This window comes from Xenopus laevis, chromosome 2L, assembly GCF_017654675.1.
Source record: "Xenopus laevis strain J_2021 chromosome 2L, Xenopus_laevis_v10.1, whole genome shotgun sequence".
Classification (NCBI taxonomy): Eukaryota; Metazoa; Chordata; class Amphibia; order Anura; family Pipidae; genus Xenopus; species Xenopus laevis.
The window spans coordinates 176,632,861-176,647,026 of NC_054373.1; the positions used below are offsets into that span (position 1 = coordinate 176,632,861).

A 14,166-nucleotide genomic window follows, 5' to 3' on the forward strand; every position below is an offset into this window, starting at 1 on the left:
AACATGTTTTCCCATGACAGTATCCTTTATTAAAGAAAATGATTCTTAGCAGCAAAGAAAGAGTGACAAAATCACAGCATGGTGAGGGGGTTTATTAATGTTACCATTTATTTCACATTTTAAAGTGCTACACACTAGTGATACAACCTGTGCTCTGTGCCTGTGTTGGATTACAGTTCAGAGCAAAGTAAAGTGCGCAGCAAATTCGTACATTTTTTTAAAAGTCTGATTTTATTTAAAAAAAAAGAACTTCATGAATTTTTCGTGATTTTTGCATTCGAGTTTAGTAAATAAGATCGCTAAGTGTAGGGGGAGCCCTGTTTTTAATACCAGAAATTGAATGATGACAGTCGAGCTTTTGGTAGAGGATAGAATGGCAAGCCAATCTGAGATTACTAATCAGCGTAGTGATTCTGGGGCGGATTTCTTCTGGGAAAGGCGCAAATTGTGCTGTGTTTGTTACGAGACCGTTGGCGAGCGGAAAAAAGTTGAGTGAGTTGAACGGCTGAAAATGCTACGCTATGGCAAAGAATTCACTCGGGGTCAAAGTTATTGTTGATGCGGGGGCGACAATTCCGAGCGCTTGGAACATTAATGGACGCCTGAATTGGCGAGCGTTTAAAAAATGGTAGCGCGCAAATGGTCGCCGGTTCATGCAGAAAATTACGTGTTGATCCTCACATTTTTCGCGGACTGTTTTGTGGCAAATTTCTCTGGAAATTCGCAAATTTTGTGACGAATCGAAGCAGGACAAATTCACCCATCACTACTGTTCTGTATATTGTGAGTTATTCGTGCCCATTGTGAGTTGGTCCAGCAGCCCACAGAATGTTTTTTGTACCATGAGTGAGACAGTAAATAGAAAATAGATGGAGCTGTCTCAAAGGGGTTGTTCACCTTTGAGTTAACTTTTAGTATGATGTAAAGTGGGATAATCTGACAATTTGCAATTTGTTTTCATATTATATTATTTGTGTTTTTTTGAGTTATTTAGCTTTTTATTCAGCAGCTCTCCAGTTTGCAATTTCATCCATGTATTGATGTGAATAAGAGACTGGGATATGAATAGTAGAGACCTGAATAGAAAGGTGAGTAATAAACAGTAGCAACAACAAATATATTTGTAGCCTTACAGAGCATTTGTTTTTTAGATGGGGTCAGTGACCCCCATTTGAAAGCTGGAAAGAGTCATACGAAAAAGTCAAATCATTCAAAAACCGTGAAAAAAGAAGAAAAATGAAGACCAATTGAAAAGTTGCTTAGAGTCAGCAATTATAACATACTGAAAGTTAATTTAAATGTGAACCACCCCTTTAAGCAGATGCCTCCTGGCACATACATACATTTTTTTCTTATAGGAAAACAAAACTGTACAGTGTGTGTACTCGCTTTAGAATATTTACACATATGCACGGGCAAATCCTATACACTGCTGCTTGTATGTATTAGAACATTCTGGGACACAATTTTCCCCCAAAATAATTTTGCCTTATCCAAGCTGTCAAACTGCCAGTATAAAGAGGCAGCTGCAGTTTAGCATCCATTATCTACATTATAATCTCCGTTTCTATCCCACATACTGCACATCATTGCTTTATGGCTTTAATTCTAAGTGTCATTTCCCCAGGCATTTTGGTTTTGAAGGGGGGGATGTTGTACTTGGTTCTACATCAATAATATGTTATGTTGTATTATAATGACAACAATTCGGGGGATATTTACTAAAACTCCGAATGCAAAAATCACGTAAATTTCTTTTTAAATAAAATCGGACTTTTGAAAAATTAAACCGTTTTTTGGAATTTATTAAAACCCCAAGGATGGAAAATTCAGAATCAGAAAATCCGGGCATCTCAGACCTGTGGAGGTTGCATATAAGTCAATGGGAGGAAGCACCAATGATTTTTTGATGTGCGCTGGGTTTCGTGTAATACCCCAAAGATTTCGGAGCTTTCGGGCAAAAATTTTTTTTGGGGTGAAAAATCTGAAGAAATCGTGAAAATCAGATGAAAAATCCGTTAACAAATGTAATTTAATAATTTAAACCTAATAAAATCTAATTTTTTTTCCTGCAAAGCAACTTTTTCGAAAAAATGTAATAAATAAGCGTGAAAAACCGGAGTGGATTTGATTGGTCGTTTGTAGCAGAAAAATATTGAGACTTTGATAAATAACCCCCTTCATGCTACTCAAATTATATACATAGAATGACAGCACAGTCCCTATGCATAAATGTAGACTTTTGGATACTAAAAACAATGAGCAAAGATTGCTTCTAACTTAGTGAATGTCAGGTACAAGCCAATACAGATATGGGATCTGTTATCCCAGAATGCTTGAGACTTGGGGTATTCCGGATAACGCGATCTTTCCGTAGATCTTTATTACCTTTAGTCTACTAGAAAATCATGTAAATATAAAATAAACCCAATAGGCTGGTTTTGCTTCCAATAGGATTAATTATATCTTAGTTGGGCTCAAGTACAAGCTACTGTTTTATTGTTACAGAGAAAAAGGAAATTGATTTTAAAAATGTGGGATTATTGGAATAAAATGGAGTCGGTCTTTCAGTAATTTGGAGATTTCTGGATAATGGGTTTCCGGATAAGGGATACCATACCTGTAATGCGTTCCCTACACTCATATACATTACATACAAGACTCTGTGATATATGACTTGTACCATTCCTTGTATGAATAATTATACATTGCTGTAATGATATCATTCCCCATATTGAGAATGGATAATGAATAAACACACTCTCATCTTGCCAACCAAAACCCATTGCATTTTACTCTTCAATTTATTTGAAATTAACTGAAACCCAGCAACCGTTATGTAACTTGCTCATATAACTGTCCTGCCTTGGGGCTGCAAGTATGATGTCATAATGCTCTGAATCTCACAGCTGTGTAAACAAACATTTGCATAATGTCATTGTGATGTCATAATGGACAAAGTCAAGGTGTCCAGCTGTAGCCTGAGATTTCTCATTCTTGATCAGGCGACTGAGGTGAGCAGAACTCTGTGTATTTGGAGGAAAACTTTATCAAAAATAATTCTTTTATACTGGTACTTAGTGGTCTTACAGACGGCTAATGGTGTCATGAATATTTTAGAATGTATGGCTTTAATAGACATTTTAATTTTGAACGGTATTCAGAACCTAGGTTTTTTTACTTAAGGAATCCCTCTGTAATTTGGATCTCCATGTCTTAAATCTACTAAAAATCAAATGAAACATTAATTAAACCCAATAGAATTGTTTTTCCTTAAATAAGGATGAATGATATCTTAGTTGAGCATCAAATAAAAGGTATTGTTTTTCTCATTATAAAGAAAAAAGTATCATTATCAAGAAATTGAATTATTTTATTAAAATGGAGTCTATGGGAGTGGCCATCAAATAATTTGGAGATTTATTATGTAAAAGTGTTTGAGGTAACGAATCCTTTACCTGTATATGTATATTAGGGATGCGGCAGAATCCACTATTTTTAGAATTGGCCGAACCCCCGAATCCTTCGTGAAAGATTCGGGCGAATACTGAACCATAATTTGTATGTGCAAAATTCAGTGAGGTGGAGGGAGAAGAGAAAATTGTTTTACCTCCTTGTTTTCTGATGAAAGTCCATGCTTTAAGGATTAGGATTTTGTGCTCTTAACTTGATTTTTTCAATACATTTCAAAGTATTCCCTTTAAGTGTGGTACTAGTAAAGGTTATCCAGAATCCCGTTATCCAGAATGCTCTGATTTACAGTAAGGCCAAATAATAATTATTCAAATAATACAATTATTAAAAATAATTTCCTATTTCTCTGTAATAATAAAACAGTAGCTTGTACTTGATCCCAACTAAGATATAATTAATCCTTATTGGAAGCAAAACCAGCCTATTGGACAGAAGGTCCAAATTAAAGAAAGATCCATTATCCGGAAACCCTTAGGTTTAGCATTCTGGATAACAGGTCCCCTAGCTGTACTATGTTACTTTGTACCTATATATTTATATATACACGTATAGGGATTATACAGCACAAAGAAACACTGTATTGGGATTACTAAAGTCTTTCTTTTTATCTCCATAGAGAGAATTTCCGAGTTTCAAAGAATTTTCTGCGAACCAAAGAACTTTCTGCGATTCAAAGATTTCTGAGATTCAAAAGATTTTTTCGGCGAATCAAAGACTTCTGCGAATCAAAGAATTTTCCGCGTTTCAAAGACTTTTCGGCGATTCAAAGAATTTTCATCAATCCAAAGAACTTTCATCGATCCAAACAGTTTTTGAGTGATTCCCACCAACATGTGGAAGGCGATTCGTAAATGCTTCTGTTTCCGCAAGGTAAGGACGTCATTTTATCTACTGTAACATGACATATTTATTTAGTGAATAACTTCATGGAAGCAGAAACTTGTCCTCAGACTCTGTTACTGGATCATCTCTGAACTTTGTTCTGTTTGTGACCCACTGACAGTTGCTGATAGTGAACATGATGAGACAGATTGCTCACAGCTCACACTCACTGGGCCTCAATATATCTGTGTATTGTGCTACAGTCACTAGTGCTGTTTCCATTCATATATGTTATATGATTCCGCTCTAGTATAGGGAATACACTGCATTCTACTTGTTTTTATACCCAATTCTTAATGATGTCATTAAATACCCAATACACATTTCTGACCCAAAAACCAAATCCTTATTTTCATATTTAGATCGCTAATATGTCCTGACTTTAAGGGGCAGATTTATCAAGGGTTGAATTTATATAAACTCCCATGAACTCAAAATTCAAGTTAAAAACAATTGAAAAACTTTCCAAAAAAATGTAATTTATGCAATTTGGGTGAATGGGATCTACCCGCAAACTCAAATCAAACTCAATTGGAGTCTTTTTCTTTGAAAAAAGGTGGCAAAGAACTTAAATTCGAATCCCTTAATAATCAATAATACACATACACATTTATTATATATAGATAAGAGAAGAGAAAAGAGTCAGTGTTTTATATATATATCTGCTAATTGCGTTTTTATAAAACCTTTTTTATGTCTTCCTTAGAAGAAAAAAGATAAGACCATCAGAAAATCTGTTGTGGTAAGTGTTGAAGAACTGGGCAACAAACATATGTGATGCCATTTTCCTAACTATTCAATCCCTGTTTATTTCCTTATTACATATCATTAGTCCATGACTTGATAACCTCGGGCACCTTCCTTACTTGTAAAGCCATTTAATAGTGACATTCAGCTACAGGATAATCCATTACCAGATCCATAGATGACACATTTCATGATGTCTTGGACCTTAGTAAAACACTTTTCTTCCTTGATCAAAGGATAACCCCTTGGTCTTTGCATTATTATTATTATTAGAATAAATCCCTGTTCTGACCCTGCATTTATTTACTCACATTAGTAAAAATCATAAAATCATATGTTTACAAAATTAACCATACTCATTTAGTGATAACTAACAGTGAATGATAGGCCTTTAATTAAATAAAATAACACCACCTTTTTATCATTTAACCAGGAGGAACCCAACGAAATAATCTGCCTGGTAAGCAGTAAAGGAGTTGGTATCAAACAGTCTTTATGTTTTAGCTTCCCTTAAATGTTGTGTTGATTTATTATAATTATTATCATTACCACAATTCTTTTTTTCTGAGGTAATGGTTGTTATATTAGTCTGGGCCCCCTCCCAGCCAAGTCCCAAGCCTTTTCTATAGGGCCCAGTTCCACAAGTTTGTAGCCATATTTTTAACATGAGCGTCGTTAGCTCAGTGCTCCCCATTGGAACATATTTCCAGAGGAGACCACTGATCTAACAGTCTCTTATATCATTGCTCTTCACCTGGATAATCTGGTGATACTCATGGAATATGTTAGGAAAGCAGTTTATTGAGCAAGATGGTTACTATTTATGGAAACATTAACTATAACTATAATCCATTAAGCTAAAATGTGTGATATAAAGATGATTTACATCCACATATGAATCTGTACATAGAGCAGTTATAGCCCTGATCTATTTTCCTCTCTTAACCAGGTACAACCTGTTGATTCTGGAAATACTATCTGCCAATAAGTACTGGAATAAATCAAAACACCAATCCCTAAATATTAAACAATTATTTGCACTTCTCTACAAAAAGCTGAGTTGTTTTGATAACTTGACTTTTTATCTTTTAACCAGCGTACCATCAGAAAACCCAGAGCAGAAACTAGACCTGGCTGTAACCATCTGCCAGGTAAGCACATCAGGATAAGAGGGTGTCGTGGAGAATAAAAATCACCCTATATTTTTTGCAGTGGTAGCTTCTTTTATAACACCAATAATACAATGTTTTTTCTTTCCCTTTCTTAACCAGGAGACTCCAGAAACTCCTGATGGTCAACATTGAACCAGGTAAGAAGAAATGCTATGGTTGTAATATCAAAAATTTGTAAGGACATAATGGAAACCGCAGATCAGCTTGGGGGTGACTAATTTGTTAGGTGCCCACCAACTTCAGCACTGGTGAGTCTGTGCATTCAAGTGGCTGAACTTCTGCAGGAGAAGCCTGGAGCTACTTCCATCTTCAAGCTGGTGTTACTGTAGCTCTATGGTTCCCTCAGTGACCACTATGAAATAAAAAATGTTTTCATGTTCCCAAACCTTTTCGAAAGGGCCCAGTTTCCACAAGTTTGTTAGCCACATTTTGTGAACATGAGCGTCGTTAGCTCAGTGCTCCCCATTGGAACATATTTCCAGAGGAGACCACTGATCTAACAGTCTCTTATATCATTGCTCTTTCACCTTTATAATCTGGTGGATACTCATGGAAAATGTTGGGAAAGCATTTATTGAGCAAGATGGTTACTATTAATGGAAACATGAGAGTTTAATATGATGGTTTGCAAACAGTTAACTATATTCCATTAGACCAAAATATCTGATATAAAGATTATTTACATCCACATATGGATCTGTACATAGAGCAGTTATAGACCTGATCTATTTTCCTCTTCTAACCAGGTTACAACCTGTTGAGTACTGAATAAATCAGAACAGCAATCCCTAAATATTAATTATTTGCACTTCTTCTTCTCCAAAAAACTTAGTGATAACTTGACTTTTATCTTTTAACCAGGAACCATCAGAAAAGCCAGAGCAGGAAACTGGAGCTGGCTGTAACCATCTGCCAGGTAAGCACATCAGAAAGAGTGAGTCAGTGGGAAAAAAAAAACAAATTCACCCTATATTTTATGCCAAGATTTAGTTTAGGCTTCTTTATAACAGCAATAATACAATGTTTTTTTATTTCCTTCTCTTAACCAGGAGACTCCAGAAAACTCCTGATATCAACATCAATCAGGTAAGAAGAAATGCTATGGTCGTAATATATAAAAAATATTTCAAGGAAATATTTTGTTACAGTATTTGAGCTGGGAAATTTTTTTTTTAAAAATCGTTTTATTTTTTTTGTCTTAAACAGAGGAACAACAAGCGAGCAGGACCAGGATCTAAGAGCTGATAGCAGCCCCTGCCACTCCCAGGTAAGAAGGATATAAACAATCGGTAACAAAGATTTATTTTTTAATAATGTCCGCGGGGTTGAACTTGTAAATTAACATTTTCAAAATCTTTTTTTTCCCTTTTCTTAAACAGGAACAACACAAGTGGAGCAGGAACAAGATCTGATAGCTGATAGCAGCCCCTGCCACTCCCAGGTAAGAAGGACAATAACCAATGGAGTAACAAAGATTTATTTTGTAATAATGTCCGCGGGTTGGACTTATTAAAAATAACATTTTTGAAAACCTTTTTTTTTTCTTCAGGAAGAACAACAAGTGGAAGAACAACAAGTGGAGCAGGAGAAAGATCTGATAGATGATTGCAACCCCTGCCACTCCCAGGTAAGACAGACATAACCAATGGGTAACAAAGATTTATTTTTTAATAATGTCCGCGGGTTGAACTTATAAAATAACATTTTCAAAATCTTTTTTTTCCCTTTTCTTAAACAGGAACAACAACAAGTGGAGCAGGAACAAGATCTGAGAGCTGATAGCAGCCCCTGCCACTCCGAGGTAAGAAGGACATAACCAATGGTTAACAAAGATTTATTTGTAATAATGTCCGAGGGTTGAATTGATAAAATAACATTTTCAAAATCTTTTTTTTCCCTTTTCTTAAACAGGAACAACAACAAGTGGAGCAGGAGCAAGATCTTATAGCTGATAGCAGCCCCTGCCACTCCCAGGTAAGAAGGACATAACCAATGAGTAACAAAGATTTATTTTGTAATAATGTCCGTGGGTTGAACTTATCAAATAACATTTACAAAATCTTTTTTTCCCTTTTCTTAAAACAGGAACAACAACAAGTGGAGCAGGAACAAGATCTGATAGCTGATAGCAGCCCCTGCCTCTCCGAGGTAAGAAGGGACATAACCAATTGGTAACAAAGATTTATTATGTAATAATGCCCGCAGGTTGAACTTGTAAATTAACATTTTCAAAACCTTTTTTTTTTTCAGGAAAAACAACAAGTGGAAGAACAACAAGTGGAGCAGGAACAAGATCTGATAGCTGATAGCAGCCCCTGCCACTCCCTGGTAAGAGGACATAACCAATGAGTAACAAAGATTTATTTTATAATAATGTCCGCGGGTTGAACTTATAAAATAACATAGAAAGACTTGAAGAGCCCCAATGTGACACCTATGAGGTAACCAACAATGAATTGTTCAGTGGCCCCAATGTATTTAAAAGAACATAGTTACATGCTTCATAAATAATCTCTATACCAATAACAATATTTACCGAAATTTATTACCAGCATAGGTGCTAAGTTGCCTATTCCAACCAATCACCATCTGTTATAAAAACTAGAAATGAAAAGCTCTGTTAGCTTGATGCTTTCCCATTACAACATCATCATATTCCCAGAGGAGAGTGCTGAACTAACAGCCTGTTTTACCGTTGCTCTTAACCAGGGTAATCTGTTGGCTCTTTCAATGTCATCTGCCAAGTAACTACCGAATAATTACAAATAAAACACCAATCCCTAAATATTACATCTACATTTTTTGCGCTTCTTCTTTAAAATGCTGTTGAGTTGATTTGATAACTTGACTTTTATCTCTTAACCAGGAACCATCAGAAACCCCTGACGATACCAACTGCCAGGAAAAACAAAAGCAAGAGCTGGATCTGGGCATGAACAACTGCCAGGTAAGAATAGGAGAGGAAGAGTAGGGGCAAATAAAAATCAACCTATATTTTGCATTTTAGCTTCTTAAAATGAGACCTGATACATTTCCCAACACTTTTTTCGTCTCATTTCTTAACTAGTCTCCAAAAACACCTGACATTTAAGCACTCCAGGGTTCAGTTCATACAATAAAAATGTTCCCGCTAAAATTATAATTTTAGCACTTCCCAAAAACAATTGATCTGAGAAAACCTTTTTTGTCTTCCCCAGGAGAATCAGCTTGAAGTAAAGTTCCCGGTAAGCAGCTTTTTAAACTGTATTTTGGAACACTAACAACGCAAAAGCACAGCAAATGGTTTGACTTAAATATTCCAGCCCTCAGCCTTCTCCCCTAATACACCAGTTCCCCAGCTCCCCTACACCTCCTGTTCTTCTCACATATTGGAAAGGTTGCACTATATTAATTCAGTTTTGTATTTATCATGTTTTTAATACAATGTTATGTTTTAGACGCCCAGGACATATCTGCAAATCCTGGAGCCAACAGGACAGGACAGCTACGGGATGAATTATACCGTAAGATATTTTATGGCTTAACTTGTGTCATGGTTTTGGGTAATTCTGTTGATTCTGCCGATTGGTTGTTCCCTCTAGAGTTTTTGTCCCTTCTGTGTTTTCCTTGTGCTTCTCAATCTGCCAATAAACCTTCCCATATCCACCCAGTATGTGTGTTTGCTTTCCCTAATGTTCCGACACAGTAATGATCAGAATTCATTGGCTACTTTTGTTGCAGGGTTGGCACCGTAAAGAACAACTGGATGTGTCCGTGACCATCGTAAAGGACATAGAGGTAATGAGTCTTGATAATAATAATTATTAGATACAAATAAACTTTTTTTATACCTGATTTTAGTAGAAGGAGAACTTGTTAAATATATGGGATTTAAGAAATAAGAACAGAGAGAGGCAAACATATTGTGCAATTCTCATGTAGGGATATTACAAAACTGTCATTTTCAGAACTACAAGTTAGGCTGGGGTATTTGAAATTGTAATTGTATCCATTGTACTGACTTTGCTTCTTTTGTTTGAAACTAGAAGAGAAAAGACATCCTTCAAGAAGTGGAAGTCCTTGAACTTATCAGAGGCCACGAAAATGTCATTGGCTACTATGGGGCTTATTACCAACGTGCCTCTGTAAAGAAGCCCCACTATGAAGGACTGTGGGTAAGGAAGTGTTTATTCAGGTTACAATTTATGCACCAACATGCCAATCAACAGCTCTAATACAAGCAAACATTTTGGATGCAAATATTATTCAGTTTGGTAAGAAAGAGTCACGGTGCATGTGGATCACTTTGTTCTCAGTTGCACCTGATATTGTAGTTACACCCAGAATGCTTGTGTAGGTCTATTTCTGACTCACATCCACACAGCCTTTCCCCAGACTTCCTAATATAATTATAGACCACACAAATTTATGTGTCAAACGTTCTTTGATTGTTTCTAGATTTCTATGGAGGCGTTGGAATGGTGTAGCGGTGGAAGATCTAATCTACACCAGTGAGCAGTACTCCTTGCATGAAAGCTGGATAGCGTACATCTGCAAGGAGGTATTAAAGGTATGTCTCATGTGATCCTCCTTGGCACTTTTCTGGCTAAATCTAGTTCAATTAAGAGCAGAAAAAATATTAATATATTTGCTTTATTCATTTCCCAGGGCCTGTGTCATCTGGAAAACAAAAAGGTCATCCATCACGACCTGCGGCCCCAGAACATTATCCTGACAACATCGGCAGATGTAAAGATCAGTAAGTGATGCTTAGAATCTGAAAAAAATGGATTTATCCATGTTTTTTATTGGATACATTTATAAATGAATATTACAATTCCTGCTTTTGTCATACAATTTCAGGTGATTTCAGCTCCGCCACCATCGGGGAAATGAGTCACAGTACGTCTGGGCGGATTCCATACCTGGCGCCAGAAGTACTGGCCAATTTTGGCAAGAAGACCATATGGTATAACTCTAAGGTATTGTGATATCTTCTCTCTCACTTTATATATAATGTATGGAGCTTACACGGGGTGCACTGCATGGACTTTTTCACTCACTTCACATGCCCCTCTCATAACAGTGAATCCAAAGCTGTAAAGTGGTTTCTGTGACATGAGAGGGAGAAGCGAAGAGAGAAATTCTCAAATCTGAGTGCAGTGCACAGGAGTATTAGAAACCAACTCCACTTGACTCTTTATGGGGTTTTCCAGCTCAGCCTGGGGTCATTCTTTAGTGACATCACTTTACTCCTTCAAATGTTTTATATTAGTACAAAGGTCAGATTATGTATTGTACAGTGAAACCTTAATTTCACACCCTTTGATTTTATTTCCCACATTTTACACATTTTTGTGTGTAGCCCCACTTTTATATGATATATAATGAATTCCCCTGATTTTACACTTTCCTGGATTTTACACCATTTTTTTCTAATCCCCTGTAATACATGAAATGGGAGTTCTACTGTATTTTGTTACTGTGCATTCCAAATAGATAGAAAAAGGATTTAAATGATCCACAACTAGAATATTTTATATGCCCTGTTTAGTTTTCTTATCTAATTTTTGCCTTTTTCTTATGTTTTAATACCTAGGCTGACATATGGTCCTTGGGAATATCAGCACTTCAAATGGCGGAAGGCTATTACCGTAAGTAAACCCCAGTGGGACTGTACGTTAGTACATAAAGAACAATTTGTAGAAAAGTTAGAGGGCATTTACTGTATGTGTCATGCTGTAACACTGAATATTATTAAATATTAAAAACTAAGGGCAGAATTACACAAATTGTAATTTTCCAGTTTGTGAATCCGTTATTTTTTCAGTGTGCTGGCAATCGAGAAAGTAAAACAAAATTTAGTTAATTTGAGTGTTTACAAAATTAGAAAAGGTTTGAAAGTGAGAAAAATCGCCCTCCAACTGTTGTGATTGTCAGTCATTATGTTCTTATGTTGTATTCTCTTACATCCTAGCATTCAGCAGATTTCCCCAGCAAAAACTCATGAAACGCATCATGCACGGACCTGCGCCAGTATTATTGTGGGACAAATGGTGAGTCATTTCAACTGAAACAGGAAAAGAGGGAGAGGTAGAGAGGGTGGGGAAATAAAGGGGAGATGATGGGGAAATGAAAAGGTAATGAGGGGAGGGGGTGGGAATATTAAATGTGGGGAAACAAGCAAGGGATTAGCTTTGGTGAGGGGGATATTAAGGTATTCAGGGCACATGGTTGTTTATTTAACATAAACAATTTTAATTTTGGCTTCTGTTTCTTTTTTCCAGGAGTGACAACTTCCATTCATTCATCGGCCATTGCCTCCAGAAAGATCCAGCTTGGAGGCCGTCTGCTGGAAAGCTCTTATCACACCCCTTCATTTGTAAGATCTTTAATGAAAGGGGTGTGAAGAGCAATATCAAATGGCACCTGCAGTGAGAAGTAAGGGAACTGCTCATTCTCATTACAATTGACTTGATGTACAGACCATATCCACCTACTGCTCTTATTCTTACTATAGTCTCCGGCTTTACTACATATATTATAATTCTGTAACTAATGCCGCCCATTATATAAGGCTGAGATTGTATTAGGGCAGAGGTCACTGAACGAGGCCACATCTATAGAGAAATGTTATTATTAGATGTAGTAGTTGACCTTAAAATTAGTAGCAAAAGGAATGGGATATAAATAATAGTAAATACATATAGCTAAAGAACAAATTACAGAATTATTATACAGACAACCCTTCTCCATGGCTAACACTGAGTATTCTCTCCTTAGGACTGAAGCACTGAAGTTCCAGAACATCATAGCAGCCATCGGGGGAGGGACGGGGGCACAACTGCAGGGCCCTTATGTCATCTTTGGGCCCCGCAGACTTGGGGCATGTTTACTAACATTGGAGATAGATAACTGGAGAGATTTCTGGAGATGTTGCCCATGACAACCAATGTTAAACATGCCCCTTGGTCCCGATGGCGGCTAATTGACAACAGCGGCTGATTGACATCAATATGATCTTGTACATTATAAAAAACAATAAACATCTTAAAATAACATTGATCTCTGTTGTATTTTTTTTAATAGGGGGACATCCCTAATAACCTCCAATCCCACTGTTGGCTCATATCCATGTTCCTTTAAATGACTTGTTAGGGAATTGGGCATAGCCCACATCTACCTCAACAAAATCCCATAAACAGTCTTTCTGTGCTGGTTTTATTCATCCTGTTCCTGCTGGTAATTCCCATGTTCTCTTCATTTTATCTTGGTAGTCTTCTATTAATATCTATTCTTGCAGCAAGCAAATAGTGGCTAATACCATTATTAGTGCTACAAGCACTGGTGCAGTGTGCCAGGCTAAATGTCTGCAATGTTAGAATCCTTCTAGAGCTCTATAAGAGATGTTTAGTGATGGGCGAACTGTTTCACTTCGCCAAAAAAATTGTGAATTCACGTTTCTGTGGCCTTAGATGAAAATTCCTAATTTAAATAGATGCCCATGTTCTTGTCATATGAATGTCTTTTAGGGGATTGCCTATTATTGTACCCTGAGAGGATGTAATATTTGAGACTGGTGGGTTCTTTAAAAGTGGTTTATTAAAAGGTTAGTACATCCCCTTGTTTAACATGAGTGTAATTAATCTGGCTTGTATTGAAATACTATTGTGCTTATTCTTAAATCACACAAATATCTGTGATATTTGTTATTTCTTCAGCTAAAAAGGGCAAATGGGAGAACTAAAGTTACCCCATGTTTGATGCTTGCGAGGTAGATAATTAGATTATTATACAATTCCATCCATGCACCCTTTGTCATGACTGTTTGGTTAGCAAGCGTATATTATAAGATAGTAAATTAGTTTGAAAAAAAAAAAGACACACGCCCATCAAGTTCAACCTTTAACTT

The 14,166-nt window shown here is 36.5% G+C and overlaps 2 protein-coding genes across 2 annotated transcripts; both read left to right on the plus strand.

Annotated features, from left to right (window-relative positions):
- The first annotated feature begins 343 nt into the window (after positions 1-343).
- LOC121399740 lies at positions 344-10,671 on the plus strand. The gene is made up of 11 exons (XM_041581298.1): positions 344-492; positions 5,063-5,098; positions 6,200-6,254; positions 7,137-7,191; positions 7,325-7,361; positions 7,482-7,542; positions 9,142-9,222; positions 9,473-9,499; positions 9,713-9,778; positions 9,996-10,052; positions 10,301-10,671. Exons 1-11 carry the CDS (start codon positions 344-346, stop codon positions 10,487-10,489), a joined length of 813 nt encoding a protein of 270 aa, XP_041437232.1. The 3' UTR covers positions 10,490-10,671.
- On the plus strand, positions 10,600-13,304 carry LOC121399741 (serine/threonine-protein kinase mig-15-like). The gene is made up of 7 exons (XM_041581299.1): positions 10,600-10,607; positions 10,713-10,824; positions 10,923-11,013; positions 11,118-11,236; positions 11,854-11,908; positions 12,232-12,695; positions 13,038-13,304. Exons 1-6 carry the CDS (start codon positions 10,600-10,602, stop codon positions 12,312-12,314), a joined length of 468 nt encoding a protein of 155 aa, XP_041437233.1. The 3' UTR covers positions 12,315-12,695; positions 13,038-13,304.
- The last annotated feature ends 862 nt before the right edge of the window (positions 13,305-14,166 follow it).

What these genes read in the sequence shown, in the direction of transcription:
- LOC121399740 (XM_041581298.1), top strand. Translation starts at nt 344, where the DNA reads ATGACAGTCGAGCTTTTGGTAGAGGATAGAATGGCAAGCCAATCTGAG. An exon ending in GGCGAGCGGAAAAAAGTTGA is followed by an intron (nt 493 to 5,062) that starts GTGAGTTGAACG and finishes TGTCTTCCTTAG; the next exon opens with AAGAAAAAAGATAAGACCAT. An exon ending in CCATCAGAAAATCTGTTGTG is followed by an intron (nt 5,099 to 6,199) that starts GTAAGTGTTGAA and finishes TCTTTTAACCAG; the next exon opens with CGTACCATCAGAAAACCCAG.
- LOC121399741 (XM_041581299.1), top strand. An exon ending in TCTGCAAGGAGGTATTAAAG is followed by an intron (nt 10,825 to 10,922) that starts GTATGTCTCATG and finishes TTCATTTCCCAG; the next exon opens with GGCCTGTGTCATCTGGAAAA. An exon ending in ATCGGCAGATGTAAAGATCA is followed by an intron (nt 11,014 to 11,117) that starts GTAAGTGATGCT and finishes ATACAATTTCAG; the next exon opens with GTGATTTCAGCTCCGCCACC.